The sequence below is a fragment of the Syngnathus acus genome, chromosome 22 (assembly GCF_901709675.1).
Source record: "Syngnathus acus chromosome 22, fSynAcu1.2, whole genome shotgun sequence".
NCBI classification, from domain to species: Eukaryota; Metazoa; Chordata; class Actinopteri; order Syngnathiformes; family Syngnathidae; genus Syngnathus; species Syngnathus acus.
The window spans coordinates 8676625-8694786 of record NC_051106.1 but is presented as its reverse complement, the minus strand read 5'-3'; the positions used below and the strand labels follow the sequence as shown (position 1 = coordinate 8694786).

Here is an 18162-nt window from a genome sequence, read left to right as displayed (position 1 = left end):
CTCCTAAATGAGGGTTGGGGGAGCTGGAGCTTATGGCTCCTGACTTTCAGTTCAGTAAGATGATATTCTTGTTTGTTTTTACTGGTTTTTTTTATTTGAAGATATTTTCTTGAGTGCCCTGGCGCTATCTGTCAAGTACATTGATGCTTGAAATCTGTGCAGCGGATGTGCTGCCTGGGAACTTTTATATCAAGTACAGTAAAACAAAATTTTACGATAATATTTGGAGCATTTGTGCTTCCTTTTGTTTTTGACAATTGGTTTCCTCGCCCATAAGCAAACTCAGAGTGAGGAGCATCTTGATCCTAAAATAGCGACTAGTAGATTTAACTTTAAAAATGCTAGCGTAGGAAACAAACGAAAGACAGAGGGGGGCGCTCTTGTCCAATTTCTACAACTCCATCAGCGCCTTGATGTCGTTAATGCGCGACGTCTTGCGGTCGGCGTCCGTCGATGCGAATGCTGCCTGCACCAAGTCTTGCTTCTGCTTCTGGATCTTAACCATGTTCTCCTCCACAGAATCTTTCACGATGAACTGCCGCACATATTCACGTTTTAGTCGCTATCTTTTTTTGGTATGATTTGAAAATGCACCTTTCCTTCCATTTTCTCACCTTGGTGACAAAAACTTTTCTCTTCTGGCCCAAACGGTGGCAGCGGTCAATGCATTGCTCTTCCGTAGCTGGGTTCCATGCCTTAAGAGACACAAAGTTAGTGCTGCTTCCTCATTCTACTTCTTGGATTTATTTATTTATTTTTTTCCTCACTGGGTCCATAAGGAAGACATGGGAGGCGGCGGTGAGGTTGAGTCCCACCCCGCCGGCTTTGAGCGAGAGTAGCAAGATGGTGGGGCTGTCGGGGCTCAGGCTCTGGAATTCTTGGATCACCTGGGTTCGCTTCTTTTGACTCATGCTTCCGTCCAGGCGCACAAAGCTGAAGCCGTGCTCCCTAAATTGCGTAATTTCACACATGATTGATGACCTTTTGGATTTGATTGACAGGTGTGTGTGTGTTACCTGAGCGGCGTCTCCAGGATGGTGAGGAAGCGAGTGAATTGCGAGACTACCAAACTTTTGATGGCGCTGTCTTCACGTCGCAGTCGAAGTAGGTTGCCCATTAGCGCTTGGATCTGCACACACACACACAGCAAACATTTAAAAACCAAAACATGGAGGAGACTGAACGTCCGCTTTCTTACCTTGGAGCTGGTCCTCAACTTGCCGGGAATTCTTTCTCCGCACTCTTCGGCCATCTCCTCCTGCGGGAACTCCACCAGCTCGTTGATCTTGATGTCACTCCGACACAGAGGGCAGCGGGCACTCTCCTGAATTTGAAAAAGTGAGTGGAAGTCAAAAATCCAAATAACGATTGTGCAGGACAAAAACAGTCAAGTGGAATCTCTGAGAAGTTGCAGTCGCCAAACTGACCTGCTCTGTGCCGATGACCTGCGCGATGCAAGGGCGGCAGTAGACGTGGGCGCAGTGCGTGATGACGGGCAGGCGCACGGAGTCCAGACAAACGGAGCACTCCTCGTCCGAGCCGCTGGCCAGCACCACGCGCAGCTTCTCGATCAGCCGCTCGCGAAGCTCGGCCGGCGTGGACGCCAAGCCTGCGTGGACCGCGACGGGGAATCGTCACTAACGGATGTTGTCGTCTTGAAATCTAACATTCTACTACTCTTGTAAAATGACTTAAATGTACCATCTTTTTTTAATTTTCATAAAGTAAATATAGCAATAATTAAAACTCTCAGGAATAAAAAACAATTCTCATAAAAATGCAAATTTAAAAAAAGAATATTGTAAAATTTCAAATGTAATTTAATGTAAAAAAACAAAACCCTTTTTCAACAAGCTACTCCCATGACACCATTTTGGTGCATACCTGCATCTGCGGCGGTGTTTGTTAGCAGGTCAGGATGGCAGCAGTGCTGTCGCAGCCTCATCAGGATGGCCAGCACGTCTGCGTAATTCCTCAAAACGCTGCCTTCAGCGACATATCTACTCCAAAAAACAAAATATCATCAAGTAGGTTCATCATATTATTTTCCTTGACAATAAGCAAAGGGGAGAAAAAAAATCGGTTCAAAATTTTGAAATCCTATTTTTGATTGCCATTGTTATTTCTTTGGGCGTACCTGCCGACAGTGTGTCTTCCCTCATTGAGCGCCACATCGTACTCCTCGCGCTCGGCGGCGCTGAGCTCCACCTGCTCCACGTACACGCTCTTCTCGGGCAACGTGACCAGTGGGCAACCGTCCACTTGGCTGTTCTTGGTCCGCCGCAGTGTGATGCACTTGATCAGCGTCTGCAGGTTCCTGACAACATCAACATTCTCATCGATTCTATGATTTTTTTTTTTTTTTTTTATCATCAACATTTTTACAATGATAGCTAAAAAGTCGCCTTACTGCAAGCCGTCTCGGTCTCCTTGCGTGACGGGCCTCTGGATGACTCGATTCCACCACTCCCTGACGTCAAACGGCTTGATGCGCAGGAAGGCCAGCAGCATCCACAGGTCCTTCACGCTGTTCTGGATGGGCGTCCCTGGACGAGGACAGGTGGGAGGCGTGAGTACACGCGTGGGTGCGCGCCGCCGCGACAACTGGCAATGGCACTCAGTCGCAGAGCGCAGACCTCCGGCGCGGTGGACTAATCCAGATTGCAGTGGTCTGTCTAGCAAGTCATAGAATACTCGGCAAAGAACAGCTGAAAAAAGACACATTTGCATGCATTGGAACAGGAGTTCAGAACACTCAGATTCTTTGATCCTTTTGAATATTTTGGAAAGGATTTGAATTACAGGAGTTCTGAACAGTCAAAGATTCTTTTATCCTACTGATTATCATACTGTCATTCAATTCCACTTTTTTCTACTCTAATTCGGCACAGTGTTAATGTTTAGAACGTACATAATGTTAGAGTGGTTTATAATAATATTCAATTTTTTTTAGGAATGAACCCTCTGCCTGATTATTGATGAAAAGCTATTTTAATGTTGACCATCTTGGTGAGCTAAGTATGTTTGGAGGGGGCGGTACAAGATGTAAAATGTTCAAGAGCCGCTGTTGTCAACATTCTGTTGAATGCGTGTACCAGACAGAATCCAACGTCGCTTGGCTTTAAGGTCCAGAACGGCCCTGCTCATCTGCGTGTTGGGGTTGCGCACCACGTGGCCCTCGTCCAGCACCACCCTCAACCAGTTGATGCCGTGCAGGGGACTGTTGAGGTCATGAAGGCCACCCCTGTTCTGATTCTAAACACAAATGTGCCTCCCTCAGACTACGAATTGCCCGAAGGGCCAGTAAAAAATGCACTCAAAGTTCGTTAGCACTTACGGCGAAGTCTGCGGCGAGCACGTTGTAGGTGGTGAGCACCACGTCCTGAGACGAGAGGAACTTGGTGCTTCTGTTGCGGTTGGGCCCGTGGTACATGTACACTTTGAGCTTGACGTCGGCTCGCACGTGCTCCTCAAACTGGTCCTGAGAAGACACGCGTGCGCTTTTTCGTTAACCCTGCGGTCACCGTCGCTCGTTGCCACGGCGACGGAGGTGCCTACCAGCCAATTGCTGAGCACGGACAGCGGGCACACGATGAGGGTTGCCCCAGCCGATACAGTTTCACCAGAGTTGTCTGCGATGGCTAGATTAAAAACAAAAAAAACACACGTTCAAATTAAGACCATTAAAATACTTACAGCAATGATTGTTGTATCCTTGACCGCCCCCAAAGAAAACCTACTAGCTTCGCCCATGGCTTGTCCAACGCTCGTGACTCACCCAGGGTCCTTTTCTTCTTTTTTTTCTTGAAGGAATTCGGCGGCGACGCCGGGCCTCTGCACAGCGCAGCGGCAAAGTCCGCGTCCTCCAGCAACAGTGGGTCCTCTGCACGACGTTACGTTAACACGGAAAATCAAAACATCAGATGTAACTATTTGCACTACTACGCACTTACCGTATTTCCGCTTGGTGGCTTTTGTCGTTCTTTTGCCTGAAATGATGAAGCAAAATATTGAAACATATGCGGACGCCTGGATTTAGAGGTAAAATTTAGGGTCTCACCTTTCTCTGACAGCTTTGCTGCTTCCTTTACATGTGATAAGAAAACACAAGATTGCTCCTGGTGGGCCCTAGCACATGAACATTTTTTTTAGTTTAGAGTCAACAATGGATGGAGGTGAGAGAATTCAAAATCTATAAACCAAAGGGTGAGCAAGATTTTGCGTTGTTTGATTTTTAAAACAGACCAATGGGCCACGTCATTTGCAGATGAGGTTTAAAATGTTGATGTAAAAATATGTAAGTATAGCACCATTAAATAGATTAACCATTGCAGGTATTACTGGCTCAAAAAAAATGGCTAAAATGTGAGAACAACATACGGGCTTGAGCGTAGACCGTGAGCCACCACGTCACTCGGTCCGGCTCCATCTGTCACCAAGCGACGACACATTTGGTTAGGTTGACTTCCACACAAACCCGGGTACTGATTTCATTCGTGCGAATCCTACCTTTTGCAGGCGAAGAGGGATCCTGCTGCACACGGTTGTACACGGGGAGGGGCTTTCCCTCGTGATAGTTGGTGAGGATCAGCGCAATAGTTGTCAGTGTCTTGCCCTGGGGCATTAATCACAGGGTTGTTCCAGACCCGTCCACAATAGCAGATTTTTTTTTTTTTTTCACGCGGCACTCACCAGTCCCATGTCGTCTGCCAGTATCCCGCCGAGGACTCTCTCGGGTATTTCCTTGGCTGAGAAGCGGGTCAGGGTGTTGTAGTACATATTGCCCCGCTTCTCCCAAAAGGGCGGCAGCACACATTTGTTCTCGCGGGCGCACATCCATGACAGCGCTTGCCGTTGGTGGGGCATTAGGGGGGTGGCCAAATACTGTGGAAACAAAATAGGTTTATTAAATAGTCACAGAACTCATGTGAAGTAATGAAGTAGTGCGTTTGCATAAAAATACAGATATGCGAGGCCATTCAATATATAAGGTGATTTTTTTTTCCGGAGTGTTTTTTGTCTTTTTGTCATATTCCCCAAGTAAATATACAAAAAGCACTCAGCAATTTCTTTACGAGTAACAAGCAAATTGGGCGGAAAGGAAAATCGAAATTATGAAGAAAAGAAAACATTTGCAAGTATGCTTATATGCGGGGATCACCACTAGGTGGCATTCAGGACAAGCACAATATTCATGCGCATACCTCAGGTGCTTTTTCAAATTCTTTACTCTCCGTCAGTCCTTCAAAGAGGTTGTCAAAGGCGTTCTTCAACTGAAAGTCAAAGACACCGTTTTGGTTCGTCATTCTAGCGATATCACCAAATTATTGCCGTGTAGTTTACCTCCTCTGCCGTAAGAAGGATTGTCATGCCTTTTTTATTCAATCCCGTCCCGGCTCCTGAGCTACTCAACTTCTGATTTGCACCTGATTCAAAACACACAAGAATGATTGACATCGAAATGTATCGTGGCCCACGAGGTGAGTATTGTTGACTCCACCTGTGTTGAGTTTGTAGCCATAGCGTGCCAAACGTTGAACGACGGCGCTCTTGTTCTCCTCCTTCCCCCAGAAGGACAAAATCACTGGCATGGAGTATTTGTTCTTTGTCCCAGAGTTCACCACCCTGACACAAATAAAAAAGGTGACAATGGCACATTTCACACCAGTCCACTCTGTCACAATATTTCATCCTCAAACAAGACATTACAATTTGCATTCTACAATTCACGTCAAAGTCGCATCTCACCCTTCTACTCTTGTCAACTTGTTGTCCATGATGTGGGCCATGGCTTGGGCCAGCTCCTTCTTGATGTGGCCAACTTGGCTGCCGTAGATGTTGGTCACTACGATGGCGTTGTGGTCAAAAAAGTTTTCCGGCTCACGCTCCAGGCCAACCATTTCACCTTGGTTCACCTGCGCAAAGAGTGATGCCGTTAAGGTGGGAGTCCATTCAAACTAAGTGGTACGACTCATATTTCACACAAATTCTCGTATTCCCCGATTTTTTATCCACCTCAGGGGACGACCATTTTAGCGTTTTCTCTTGATTGGAAATGACATCACACTTACTCAGGTAAGTGAACCAATCATGGTTCAGCTTGAGAATGTCACTTCTAAAACAGGTGAGCTGTGATTGGTCATTTCCTTGAGCAACTGTGATGTCATTATCAGTCGACAGCAAGTGGCAAAATGGCCGCCCTCTGAGATTTTTTTCAGTAATTCATTCATTCTCAACATCGTTTATCCTGTTGAGCAAAATGCAAAATACACCCTGAACTGATTGATTAGGGGGAATCCCACCCTAAAATCAATTGAGTGTACCCCTAAACTATCAGCGACTCTTACAATGACTCAAAAATGCAATTTCCACTGAGTACCTCGTTTAGAGGAGATCCATAGGAATACAATTTTGGAGTCACTCAAATTGGTTAACTGCTTTGTAATTACAACATTTTCAAAGGTGTCAGAGCCTGAATGGACTCTTGGCTTGTCTGTTTTGTCACTGAGGTCCCAATTGATATCTGGCCCGTTTTGAAATTTGGTGGGTGGATTAGCAACTATAAACAAGATTGTGTTTGACTTTGAAGGCTTCACTGTTCACAACAAAGCGGGCCATAAATCAGAAGGATCTAGGGTGGATGCTCACCACCCCGGTGTAATATTTGAGTCCCACTACGGTGCCCTGCATCTGGCCAAACAGCACGTTGCCGTCGGCGTCCGACTCATCGGAGGAGGCGGCCCGGATGGCTTGGGAGAGGCTGTTCTGGTCCAAGCGGTCGGTGAAGAGGTCCACCTCGCTGTACCTGTCCCAACTGAACCAGCTCCTACGGAAAGCCATTCCGCCTGCACACATGTTTCCAAATGTAAATTTAGTCATTGGAGTAGGTAGGAAGGCAAGGAGGGTTTCCAGCTCTGAAAGGAGAGGAAAAACCCTCAAGTCCGGACTAACCTAGCGACTAATTGGAGGCGTTGAGTGACTCGCAGCCGAAGGGGGGTTAGCGCGTTGGCCGCATTAGCTTAGCACGCCGGTTTGATACACGGCCTTGTTTCGCACGTTTCACAGCGAGTCTGACTCGGCTGGCGACAAGAGTGTGCGGCGTGTTTGTCACGAACGCCTTCCCGACTTTAGTTTCGCCCCTAGCTTACACAGTCGACTTTTGTTCCCCCCAAAGCGCTATCGACGTGTGTGATGATGCTTTTCTCTTATACTGTTGCGTTTGCGTAGACGACGTGACGTCAGAGCAAAACACTTCCGCCATCAACATGAGTTTATAATGTTACTATTTAACGCAGCAAACTATATAGTAATAGATTAGTTCATTAAAATCATTAGACGCGGTTCCAGAACCGATTGTTGTGACAATGCATGTTTTACTTTATTTAAAGTGTAACATTCTGCCACGAATGGCATTTGCTATTTTTCGATGTAGTTTGAATGCAACAGGCTGCCGTCAATTTGCGCGCTGTTCCGCTTTTCTTACGGAAGCCGCGACGTCCAATTTTGCACGACTTTCCGCTTCCTTTCCACGCAACGGATTCTTCCTCCTCCGGGGCTGAGAGAAAACGCCAAGGCAGGGAGAGGTCAGGGGCAAGGAAAACGCAAGAAACGATACACGATACCGTTGTAAATATATCAGACAAGCGGAAATTCAGCAGCATTTCCCCCCTATTTTGGGGCAAAGAAAACTGGGACGGAGTCTGAGAAGTTGATCTAAGTCCACCCCGGTTTTTTTCTTCTTTTTTTTTCGTTCTTGTGGTTGACAGTTAACCGGTGAGTTCCGTATGGTTATTTTCTCATTTACAAGTCGCCAATTTGAGGTGACCAACGTTAAAATGGGGAATTGTGTGATTAATGAATGTTAATCAGCTGTCACGTCAGTACTTAAAGCGTATCTTTAAGATCCATGTGTGGGCAAAAGCATCATCAAGTGTGACAGCCAAAACTTTGGTTCTCCACATTTCTATCAGCAAACACTATTTTGGGCTAAAGAACTAGCAAATATATACACTTAGACAGTGGAACAACTTGTAGTTGCTGCAAAATTAAAGTAAACGTCACTTTGATAACTTTCTACATGTAATAACTATGCTACTATTGATAAGCATCATTGTGCAAAGGGTGAAGCTGACATGTAACCCCACACCACCACTACCAATTGGAAGTGAAAGGCATAAAGTATGAAAATCTTCCATCATGTGTTAGCTACCTTTTACAAACCTCGGGAGACTAACTTTTTCGAATGATCCTGGCAGTGAACGTTTGACGAGTCAATTGAGGAATTGAATTAATCGCAGTTACGTACCGTAGGCTGTCAGAATTGGGGGAGTCATCATGAGACAATTGGAGGTTAAGCTGTATCCACTTCACACTCCAGACTCACTTTAAACTAACCGCTGAAGGTCTTGCCCCTCCCCTTGAAATGCTGCCCCTTTCATCTCTTTCTTCTTCAAACTGACCAACTCCTAATTATGTAACCTTCAATGCTGCACTCAAATACAATAAGGGCTACAATACCCCAAATAAATACTTAAATCTCTGGAGCTACCTCAGAAACAGCAACATTGCTATGTGGACCTGGTTCTGTTCATACAGAACAGCATCACATGGGGAAAAAAAAATGAAATGACGGCTTTTGCAATGTTGTGCGATTGAATAACAGGATATGGAGGTGTGCGGCCTGGCGGTGTGTTTGCACTGGAGTGGTGAGCAGAGTGGTGGCAGGAGTCAAGTTGTCATGTATGCGTGTGTTTGTCTTTCAGCTTGTGCTGGACGTGAGCGCGCTGGCGTCATTGCTCCTTCCAGGAAGTACTCTGCACCATTTCCTTTTGCAGAAGCCCAACAAAAGAGACTGCATCGGCCACTTCCTGTAAACAGCTTGAGGTTTTGTGTGTGGATGTGTATTGCGCTGGGAAGTAGTCAAAATGAGGGCTGAGCAACATTTGTCACTTGTTCCCCGATTCTAAAATAGTTCACATGCATGTCAAAAAATTGATAGTTTCTAGCAGGGTTGCTAAATGCAGTTAACCCCAAAATAGTGAAAATCTGTGAGTGATTGACGTCTATGTAAAAAAGGTTGGTTAGTGCATGGAGTTGCCACAAGATGGCGGCAAAGCAGAGAAGCCTGAAATTAAGCTCCTCCCCCCTCTATTACGACATAGGATTTTGGCACCAATATTCATCACTTTGTTGAAAAGTTAAAAAAAACTGAGTCCAAATACTCATTTTAGATTAAAATTGCAAATGTGGGACATGAATTGAGCAGCAAAATCAACCCGGTTTGCACAATTTCTTTTTATGTGCCCTGGAGCGATGGAATTCCATCCAGGCCCAGGCAAGACTACACTTGTTCAGTGTGCCGCCGCTTTGGAATGAGGCAACCAGCTCAGACCTGCCTCGCAGAAAGTGTGAAGGTAACGGCTGGCACGAGACGGGCCGCTTAGTGGTAGCGGAGAAAGAGGGACGTGGAACTAGCACGGTTCTTTGGGTCTTCTGTAAGACGCAGAAGAGGCATCCGAAGGTTAGTGTCTGTCTGGTCGCTGTGGTCAAAGATGAGGTTAATATCTGCGGAGTGTTGTAGTGTGTCTGCTTTGTCTTTTGGGTTGTCGGAATGTTACGAAAGGCTTTCATGGAAAATCCTGCCAGAGGGTTTTTCCTCTGAATTTTTTGGTCATCCACATTTTCTCAATGCATTCAAATCAATGATGATATGGCAGACAAGTTTGCATTGTTGAATGGATATGTCGATCTCCTCACCACCATTTGAACACAAAATCAGCCAGCGCGATTCATATTTAATAAATCACATCCGACATGCTGAATTCATCTATTTGCATATCTTCCTCCCAAATCGTACGCCGGTCCGACCCCTGCGTGTGTTTTTCTCTTCAGGTCCAAGTGCGTGTAGATGTGCGACAGCGGATTGTGCGAGGACAAGCCCCCCGCCCCCCCTGTCAGGATGAGTAGCCAAGGAGGAGGAGCCAAGGACCCCCAGTCCACCAATCACAACTCTCGGCCGCTTCCGTCCGTGCCGGAGGAGCGCAAGTCCAGAAATAAAATCATCTCCATCTTTGCTTCGGAGAAAGGTGACACACACACACACACACACTATATAGTCACACACACACTGAAACATATCCGTGTTGCCTTACAGGAGGTAGGAAGAAGGATCGGGATAAGGACAGGCCAGAGATCTCCTCCCCGTCGGATTTTGAACACACCATCCATGTGGGCTTTGACGCCGTCACTGGAGAGTTCACGGTAAGGGAGCCAGCGTTTGGCTATCAAGATAAGGTTGGGTTCCACATTTGAGTTTCAAACCTGTGACTCAAGTCCACTGGAGTCCAAGTCTCAAGTCCCTAATTTGTCACCTCCAGGGCATGCCGGAGCAATGGGCTCGTCTCCTCCAAACCTCCAACATCAGCAAATCTGAGCAGAAGCAGAATCCCCAGGCGGTCCTGGACATCCTCAAGTTCTACGACTCCACCAGCGGGAAGCAGAAATACCTCAGCTTCTCGGCCTCAGGTCAGTCGGCTCACCTTCCTCTCGCCGCTAACATTTGCAACCGAGAATCTTCATTTCTTTGCTTCCTTCCCTCGCCGACGCAGATAAAGATTCGTCGTTGGTGAGTGCTTGGTCCATCGGTCAGGTTCAAATCCGATTGATCGCCACTTAACGCCTCCTTCATTTTGGACACAGGTTAAGCAGGGCACCACCACTTCCTCATCAGGCGCTAAAGACGCCGACGATGACGATGATGACGACATGCCGCCGCCCGTCGTGGCGCCCAGGCCGGAACACACTAAGTCGGTGAGTTGCTCGAAAAGAAAATCAAAGTTTGGAGGTCTTTGCTTATTTGTCATCTTTCAGGTCTACACGCGGTCGGTGATCGACCCTATCCCGGCTCCGGAGGCCGACGCCGCTTCCAAGGCGGCCGACAGGCAGAAGAAGAAAGGAGGCAAAATGACGGACGAGGAGATCATGGAGAAACTCCGTAAAGCTGCCTGCTCGCCGTTGAAATGACACAGCGCTAATAACAAAAACGTTGATTGGGTTTTATCGTTTGTTGCTCTTTAGGGACTATCGTTAGTATCGGAGATCCCAAGAAGAAATACACTCGATACGAGAAGATCGGACAAGGGTGAGGTCACGGACTTTTGTACTGAATGAGGCTTTCAAGCTTGGGTTCAGGTTTTGGGTTTTCAAACTTCTTTTTTTTATCATCGTATCATCATTGTTGCACTTTCAGGGCATCTGGAACCGTCTACACGGCCATAGATGTTGCTACAGGGCGGGAGGTATGCTGTTGAGAATGGCATTTGAACATACGTATTTGGGGTTCTGCTCAAAAGCAACGATTCGTGAAATATATTTCCATGTATTCTGCATACTGAAGTGTCTTGTCCTCAGGTGGCCATCAAGCAGATCAATTTGCAGAAGCAACCCAAGAAAGAACTCATCATCAACGAGATCCTGGTCATGAAGGAGATGAAGAATCCCAACATCGTCAACTTTGTTGACAGGTACAAGACGAAAAACAAAAACTTCAATTATTGTTTGAAATTAAGACCGGTGTGTGCGTTTTGTGTGGCAGTTTCCTGGTTGGCGAGGAGCTGTTTGTGGTGATGGAGTACCTGGCGGGCGGCTCGCTGACCGACGTGGTGACGGAGACGTGCATGGACGAGGCCCAGATCGCAGCCGTATGCAGAGAGGTTGGCATTTCGCTTCCACAAGCTGGAAAATATGCCGGAGATTCTTTTCTTTGTAACCGCAGCTTGTCGTCATGGAAACATTCTGGCTTAAAACACACACGGTTTGATCGATTGCGTCCAGGTCCTGCAGGCTCTGGAGTTTCTTCACGCCAATCAGGTCATCCATCGAGACATCAAGAGCGACAACGTCCTGCTGGGAATGGACGGATTGGTCAAACTCAGTAAGGAGGAATCGGAAAGTCGTAGATTAATCAAGTCCTGTATATTTCGTGGGTGCTAAGATTGTCCTTTTCTCGACAGCCTCCATCTCAGATTTTTGCTAACGTGGTCTTTGTGTTCATCCCTTTGCAAGCCGACTTTGGCTTCTGCGCTCAGATCACGCCAGAGCAGAGCAAGCGCAGCACCATGGTGGGCACGCCGTATTGGATGGCTCCGGAGGTGGTCACCAGGAAGGCCTACGGGCCCAAAGTGGACATTTGGTCCCTGGGCATCATGGCCATCGAGATGGTGGAGGGAGAGCCCCCTTATCTTAACGAGAACCCTCTCAGGGTGAGTACGGTGAAGCGACGGATATTTGGGCTATTTCTGTCACATTTAATAAAAAAATTAAAAAATTGTGACGGTCAAATGTTGCATTACATCTTCAAATGACCATGAAGGGACTCGAACCCTCAATCTTCTGATCCGAAGTCAGACGCCTTGTCCATTAGGCCACATGGTCACACAGTGGCATCTCATTAAAGAATGCTTTGCACTTGCACAAAAACATAAATGGCATCTTACAAACTTTAACATTGGTGCTGAATATTTACAGCCTCGTTGGCGCAGTAGGTAGCGCGTCAGTCTCATAATCTGAAGGTCGTGAGTTCGATCCTCACACGGGGCATTGAAGTCTTTTCAACTCTCCACTTAAAATTTGCTGAACTAATTAAACATGCAATGTATTACACTATTGCTGCAGCACACACGACCATACTAAATTGTGTATTGCCACTCTGTGATGACTTCCAATTAATGAAGCACATGACCATGTGGCCTAATGGATAAAGCGTCCGACTTCGGCTCAGAAGATTCAGGGTTTGAGTCCCTTCATGGTTGACCACAGCATCTTGTGATAACAGTCTATGCATTATTATATAATGTACTCTAAAGTGAAGTAAATATTTTAACCAAATGTATTGATGGTGGATGACACTGAATTTCTAGAGCAACAATAGTCACCCGGCCTCGTTAGCGCAGTAGGTAGCGCGTCAGTCTCATAATCTGAAGGTCGTGAGTTCGATCCTCACACGGGGCATCAGAACTTTTTATCAAGCTAGCTTCTTTGATACGTAACGATGACCACTGACAAACGTCACTGAAGTTTATTCTCACCCCTGGCTATGTTTGTCTTTCAGGCATTGTATTTAATTGCCACCAACGGCACTCCTGAGCTGCAGAGTCCAGAGAAGCTGTCCCCCGTCTTCCGATCCTTCCTGTCGCGATGTTTGGAGATGGACGTGGAGAAACGAGGGTCAGGCCGAGAACTTTTGCAGGTACTTCTAAGATACATCAAAAAAGGCCGTCAAACATTTCGATGAGTGATTTAAAATGCATGCCCCGTGTGAGGATCGAACTCACGACCTTCAGATTATGAGACTGACGCGCTGCCTACTGCGCCAACGAGGCTATGTGTCAAGCTCTATTTTAGAAATTTACAGTCTCATCAGCATCACCAAAAAGCCAGGGAGGGACTCAAAGCCTCAATTCTTTATTTGAAGGCTGATTGGTGTAAAAAGTAGGTCAACAAACCTCAAATTGGAGAAGGGTCGAAAAATTCCGATGCCCCGTGTGAGGATCGAACTCACGACCTTCAGATTATGAGACTGACGCGCTGCCTACTGTGCCAACGAGGCTATGTAGCAAGCTCTATTGTAGAAATTTACAGTCTCATCAGCATCACCAAAAAGCCATGAAGGGACTCAAAGCCTCAATTTTTTATTTGAAGGCTGATTGGTGTAAAAAGTAGGTCAACAAACCTCAAATGGAGAAGGGTCAAAAAATTCTGCTGCCCCGTGTGAGGCTCGAACTCACGACCTTCAGATTATGAGACTGACGCGCTGCCTACTGCGCCAACGAGGCTATGTATCAAGCTCTATTGTAGAAATTTACAGTCTCATCAGCATCACCAAAAAGCCAAGGAGGGACTCAAAGCCTCAATTTTTTATTTGAAGGCTGATTGGTGTAAAAAGTAGGTCAACAAACCTCAAATTGGAGAAGGGTCGAAAAATTCCAATGCCCCGTGTGAGGATCGAACTCACGACCTTCAGATTATGAGACTGACGCGCTGCCTACTGTGCCAACGAGGCTATGTATCAAGCTCTATTGTAGAAATTTACAGTCTCATCAGCATCACCAAAAAGCCATGAAGGGACTCAAAGCCTCAATTTTTTATTTGAAGGCTGATTGGTGTAAAAAGTAGGTCAACAAACCTCAAATTGGAGAAGGGTCGAAAAATTACGATGCCCCGTGTGAGGATCGAACTCACGACCTTCAGATTATGAGACTGACGTGCTGCCTACTGTGCCAACGAGGCTATGCATCAAGCCCTATTGTAGAAATTTACAGTCTCATCAGCATCACCAAAAAGCCATGAAGGGACTCAAAGCCTCAATTTTTTATTTGAAGGCTGATTGGTGGAAAAAGTAGGTCAACAAACCTCAAATTGGAGAAGGGTCGAAAAATTCCAATGCCCCGTGTGAGGATCGAACTCACGACCTTCAGATTATGAGACTGACGCGCTGCCTACTGCGCCAACGAGGCTATGTATCAAGCTCTATTGTAGAAACTTACAGTCTCATCAGCATCACCAAAAAGCCATGAAGGGACTCAAAGCCTCAATTTTTTATTTGAAGGCTGATTGGTGTAAAAAGTAGGTCAACAAACCTCAAATGGAGAAGGGTCAAAAACTTCTGATGCCCTGTGTGAGGATCGAACTCACGACCTTCAGATTATGAGACTGACGCGCTGCCTACTGCGCCAACGAGGCTATGTAACTAGCTCTATTTTAGAAATTTACAGTCTCATCAGCATCACCAAAAAGCCAAGGAAGGGCTCAAAGCCTCAATTCTTTATTTGAAGGCTGATTGGTGTAAAAAGTAGGTCAACAAACCTCAAATTGGAGAAGGGTCGAAAAATTACGATGCCCCGTGTGAGGATCGAACTCACGACCTTCAGATTATGAGACTGACGCGCTGCCTACTGTGCCAACGAGGCTATGTAGCAAGCTCTATTGTAGAAATTTACAGTCTCATCAGCATCACCAAAAAGCCATGAAGGGACAAAGCCTCAATTTTCTATTTGAAGGCTGATTGGTGTAAAAAGTAGGTCCACAAACCTCAAATGGAGAAGGGTCAAAAAATTCTGATGCCCCGTGTGAGGATCGAACTCACGACCTTCAGATTATGAGACTGACGCGCTGCCTACTGCGCCAACAAGGCTATGTATCAAGCTCTATTTTAGAAATTTACAGTCTCATCAGCATCACCAAAAAGCCATGGAGGGACTCAAAGCCTCAATTTATTTGAAGGCTGATTGGTGATTGGTGTAAAAAGTCGGTCAACAAACCTCAAATGGAGAAGGGTCAAAAAGTTCTGATGCCCCGTGTGAGGATCGAACTCACGACCTTCAGATTATGAGACTGACGCGCTGCCTACTGCGCCAACGAGGCTATGTATCAAGCTTTATTTTAGAAATTGACAGTCTCATCAGCATCACCAAAAACCCAAGGGACTCAAAGCCTCAATTTTTTATTTGAAGGCTGATTGGTGTAAAAAGTCGGTCAACAAACCTCAAATGGAGAAGGGTCGAAAAATTCCGATGCCCCGTGTGAGGATCGAACTCACGACCTTCAGATTATGAGACTGACGCGCTGCCTACTGCGCCAACGAGGCTATGTATCAAGCTTTATTTTAGAAATTGACAGTCTCATCAGCATCACCAAAAACCCAATGGACTCAAAGCCTCAATTTTTTATTTGAAGGCTGATTGGTGATTGGTGTAAAAAGTCGGTCAACAAACCTCAAATGGAGAAGGGTCGAAAAATTCCGATGCCCCGTGTGAGGATCGAACTCACGACCTTCAGATTATGAGACTGACACGCTGCCTACTGCGCCAACGAGGTTATGTATCAAGCTTTATTTTAGAAATTGACAGTCTCATCAGCATCACCAAAAAGCCATGGAGGGACTCAAAGCCTCAATTTTTTATTTGAAGGCTGATTGGTGTAAAAAGTAGGTCCACAAACCTCAAATGGAGAAGGGTCAAAAGGTTCTGATGCCCCGTGTGAGGATCGAACTCACGACCTTCAGATTATGAGACTGACGCGGTGCGTACTGCGCCAACGAGGCTATGTATCAAGCTTTATTTTAGAAATTGACAGTCTCATCAGCATCACCAAAAACCCAAGAAACTCAAAGCCTCAATTTCTTATTTGAAGGCTGATTGGTGATTGGTGTAAAAAGTCGGTCAACAAACCTCAAATGGAGAAGGGTCAAAAAGTTCTGATGCCCCGTGTGAGGATCGAACTCACGACCTTCAGATTATGAGACTGACGCGCTGCCTACTGCGCCAACGAGGCTATGTATCAAACTTTATTTTAGAAATTTACAGTCTCATCAGCATCACCAAAAAGCCATGGAGGGACTCAAAGCCTAAATTCTTTATTTGAAGGCTGATTGGTGTAAAAAGTAGGTCCACAAACCTCAAATGGAGAAGGGTCAAAAAATTCTGATGCCCCATGTGAGGATCGAGCTCACGACCTTCAGATTATGAGACTGACGCGCTGCCTACTGCGCCAACAAGGCTATGTATCAAGCTTTATTTTACAAATTTACAGTCTCATCAGCATCACCAAAAACCCAAGGGAGACAGAGCCTCAATTTTTTATTTGAAGGTTGATTGGTGATTGGTGTAAAAAGTCGGTCAACAAACCTCAAATGGAGAAGGGTCGAAAAATTCCGATGCCCCGTGTGAGGATCGAACTCACGACCTTCAGATTATGAGACTGACACGCTGCCTACTGCGCCAACGAGGCCCTGTTACTCCTGCTCATTTCTGAACTTTCTCATTCCTTCCAGCATCAACAACCCGCTAGAATATTTACTCCCCATCAGTGCACATCATACAATGAAAATTGTTAAATTCAACCATGAAGGGACTTGAACCCTCAATCTTCTGATCCGAAGTCAGACGCCTTATCCATTAGGCCACATGGTCATGAACTCTTGTGCATAATGTCATCCCATAGTGAAAATATACTGGAACTGTCCACAAACGTCAAATGGAGGAAATGAGACTGATGTTTTTTTTGCAGCATCCTTTCCTGAAGCTGGCCAAGCCTCTGTCCAGTCTGACTCCTCTCATCCTGGCTGCCAAGGAGGCCATGAGGAGCAACCGCTAAGTACACAAGAGGGTATTTACCCCCCCCAAAAGAATCACCCCAAAAACCCAGACAGTGTTTTTTTTTTTCACCTTTGTGCCTTCCTTACATTGCGTTTGTCAACATGCCATGTGCAATTTGAGGTGGTTAAATAAGTTAGACATCAAGGAACAACTATTTACCCTCCTACCGCCATTTCTGCATGACAGCTTTTCAGTCACTCGAAAGTGGCTCTGGATCTTGGTCCACCCAGTCTTATTAATGTGTGGATACATTTCTACTACACTCCAGACAGTCAATTTTTTTATACTAGCCATTAAACAATACATTTTCCTATAAGCATACAGTAAATAAACATAAAAAAAACTTAGTCATGCACTTTTTGGGATGGTTGAGTCATACATTTTTATGAATGTAAATATGTCTGAAAGCCCTGAATTTAAACTAACGGTGCTGTCCTGGTGCTGAATTAAATCATCTGAATACGATTTTTTTTTTCACATTTAACATTTGTTTTGTTTCTCAAATCATAAAATCTATGCAAACACATTCATGCATACTACCAAAAACAAGGAGCATGTTTTTGCCTCGCTCAATGTTCGGTTTGTCCTTGTGTGTGTCTGTGTGTGACTTTTTTACACGATAGAAAGGACAATAACCTGATCAAATTAATCTGGATAAGTTGTTTTACGTGTGACTAACGCCAGAAAAGTCCCTGTCCCCAAATATTGACAAATCACAGATAATATTTTTCATAGTTTCGATGGAAATTTATCCCCTAAAGGACCTCAACGCCATGTCAGTTTAGACAATCACTGGAAATATTTGAATGTGCATTTAAAATGTTCTGTGACATGCATATTATTTGGCCAGGGACCAAAGTAGACGGATAGAGGAATTTTATCATTCAAAACAAAATGTTTTTCATGCAACAAGTGACTGGAGTGGAATAAAACAGTTGGTAAATTATTCAGAAATGCTGCGTGGATTCTTGTTTTTCAGACAGTCCCTTTTACTCTGCTGTTGAGCTTC

General features: G+C 45.5%; 2 protein-coding genes and 20 non-coding genes across 26 annotated transcripts; 3 read left to right on the top strand and 19 right to left on the bottom strand.

The window, feature by feature from the left end:
• Nucleotides 1-14: 14 nt before the first annotated feature.
• On the bottom strand, nt 15-8586 carry hltf (helicase-like transcription factor). 3 transcript variants are annotated; one of them, XM_037241160.1, is made up of 25 exons: nt 8306-8586; nt 6649-6845; nt 5749-5915; nt 5501-5625; nt 5344-5426; nt 5205-5273; nt 4693-4884; nt 4510-4615; nt 4381-4429; nt 4061-4128; nt 3954-3989; nt 3779-3883; nt 3559-3641; nt 3338-3481; nt 3096-3255; nt 2637-2708; nt 2411-2546; nt 2138-2317; nt 1885-2000; nt 1428-1609; nt 1199-1324; nt 1017-1129; nt 768-948; nt 615-695; nt 15-535 (listed from the first exon to the last, which is right to left on the bottom strand). In XM_037241160.1, exons 1-25 carry the CDS (start codon nt 8334-8336, stop codon nt 392-394), a joined length of 2946 nt encoding a protein of 981 aa, XP_037097055.1. In that variant the 5' UTR covers nt 8337-8586; the 3' UTR covers nt 15-391. The 3 variants fall into 3 exon arrangements, with proteins under 3 accessions (XP_037097055.1, XP_037097057.1, XP_037097058.1); XM_037241162.1 differs by lacking the exon at nt 8306-8586 and adding an exon at nt 6952-7239; XM_037241163.1 differs by lacking the exon at nt 2637-2708 and having other exon boundaries at nt 8306-8584.
• LOC119116111 (serine/threonine-protein kinase PAK 2-like) lies at nt 7517-18107 on the top strand. 3 transcript variants are annotated; one of them, XM_037241289.1, is made up of 16 exons: nt 7517-7773; nt 8763-8869; nt 9892-10085; nt 10154-10260; nt 10377-10524; nt 10608-10624; nt 10699-10809; nt 10870-10993; nt 11077-11140; nt 11249-11297; nt 11410-11522; nt 11594-11711; nt 11833-11932; nt 12064-12260; nt 13109-13246; nt 17065-18107. In XM_037241289.1, the coding sequence occupies exons 3-16, from the start codon at nt 9908-9910 to the stop codon at nt 17149-17151; spliced, it is 1551 nt and encodes a 516-aa protein (XP_037097184.1). In that variant the 5' UTR covers nt 7517-7773; nt 8763-8869; nt 9892-9907; the 3' UTR covers nt 17152-18107. The 3 variants fall into 3 exon arrangements, with proteins under 3 accessions (XP_037097184.1, XP_037097185.1, XP_037097183.1); XM_037241290.1 differs by lacking the exon at nt 8763-8869; XM_037241288.1 differs by lacking the exons at nt 7517-7773; nt 8763-8869 and adding an exon at nt 9232-9520.
• Nucleotides 12360-12432, bottom strand: trnar-ucg. Its single transcript has one exon. It is a non-coding gene; the product is annotated as a tRNA-Arg (tRNA).
• Nucleotides 12525-12597, top strand: trnam-cau. Its single transcript has one exon. It is a non-coding gene; the product is annotated as a tRNA-Met (tRNA).
• trnam-cau lies at nt 12936-13008 on the top strand. Its single transcript has one exon. It is a non-coding gene; the product is annotated as a tRNA-Met (tRNA).
• On the bottom strand, nt 13307-13379 carry trnam-cau. Its single transcript has one exon. It is a non-coding gene; the product is annotated as a tRNA-Met (tRNA).
• Nucleotides 13534-13606, bottom strand: trnam-cau. The gene has a single exon. It is a non-coding gene; the product is annotated as a tRNA-Met (tRNA).
• On the bottom strand, nt 13760-13832 carry trnam-cau. Its single transcript has one exon. It is a non-coding gene; the product is annotated as a tRNA-Met (tRNA).
• Nucleotides 13987-14059, bottom strand: trnam-cau. The gene has a single exon. It is a non-coding gene; the product is annotated as a tRNA-Met (tRNA).
• Nucleotides 14214-14286, bottom strand: trnam-cau. The gene has a single exon. It is a non-coding gene; the product is annotated as a tRNA-Met (tRNA).
• On the bottom strand, nt 14441-14513 carry trnam-cau. The gene has a single exon. It is a non-coding gene; the product is annotated as a tRNA-Met (tRNA).
• trnam-cau lies at nt 14667-14739 on the bottom strand. Its single transcript has one exon. It is a non-coding gene; the product is annotated as a tRNA-Met (tRNA).
• trnam-cau lies at nt 14894-14966 on the bottom strand. Its single transcript has one exon. It is a non-coding gene; the product is annotated as a tRNA-Met (tRNA).
• Nucleotides 15118-15190, bottom strand: trnam-cau. The gene has a single exon. It is a non-coding gene; the product is annotated as a tRNA-Met (tRNA).
• trnam-cau lies at nt 15348-15420 on the bottom strand. Its single transcript has one exon. It is a non-coding gene; the product is annotated as a tRNA-Met (tRNA).
• On the bottom strand, nt 15571-15643 carry trnam-cau. The gene has a single exon. It is a non-coding gene; the product is annotated as a tRNA-Met (tRNA).
• trnam-cau lies at nt 15801-15873 on the bottom strand. Its single transcript has one exon. It is a non-coding gene; the product is annotated as a tRNA-Met (tRNA).
• trnam-cau lies at nt 16027-16099 on the bottom strand. The gene has a single exon. It is a non-coding gene; the product is annotated as a tRNA-Met (tRNA).
• Nucleotides 16257-16329, bottom strand: trnam-cau. Its single transcript has one exon. It is a non-coding gene; the product is annotated as a tRNA-Met (tRNA).
• On the bottom strand, nt 16483-16555 carry trnam-cau. Its single transcript has one exon. It is a non-coding gene; the product is annotated as a tRNA-Met (tRNA).
• trnam-cau lies at nt 16713-16785 on the bottom strand. The gene has a single exon. It is a non-coding gene; the product is annotated as a tRNA-Met (tRNA).
• Nucleotides 16895-16967, bottom strand: trnar-ucg. Its single transcript has one exon. It is a non-coding gene; the product is annotated as a tRNA-Arg (tRNA).
• Nucleotides 18108-18162: the final 55 nt, after the last annotated feature.

Excerpts from the sequence above, each read along its gene's own strand:
- hltf (XM_037241160.1), bottom strand. The coding sequence starts at position 8,336 with ATGATGACTCCCCCAATTCTGACAGCCTACG. Across the intron at positions 2,001-2,137 it reads GGAAGACACACTGTCGGCAG|ATATGTCGCTGAAGGCAGCG; the intron begins GTACGCCCAAAG and ends TTTTTGGAGTAG. Across the intron at positions 1,130-1,198 it reads AGTTGAGGACCAGCTCCAAG|ATCCAAGCGCTAATGGGCAA; the intron begins GTAAGAAAGCGG and ends GTGTGTGTGCAG.
- LOC119116111 (XM_037241290.1), top strand. The coding sequence starts at position 9,908 with ATGTGCGACAGCGGATTGTGCGAGGACAAGCCCCCCGCCCCCCCTGTC. Across the intron at positions 10,994-11,076 it reads GGAGATCATGGAGAAACTCC|GGACTATCGTTAGTATCGGA; the intron begins GTAAAGCTGCCT and ends GTTGCTCTTTAG. Across the intron at positions 11,141-11,248 it reads TACGAGAAGATCGGACAAGG|GGCATCTGGAACCGTCTACA; the intron begins GTGAGGTCACGG and ends TTGCACTTTCAG.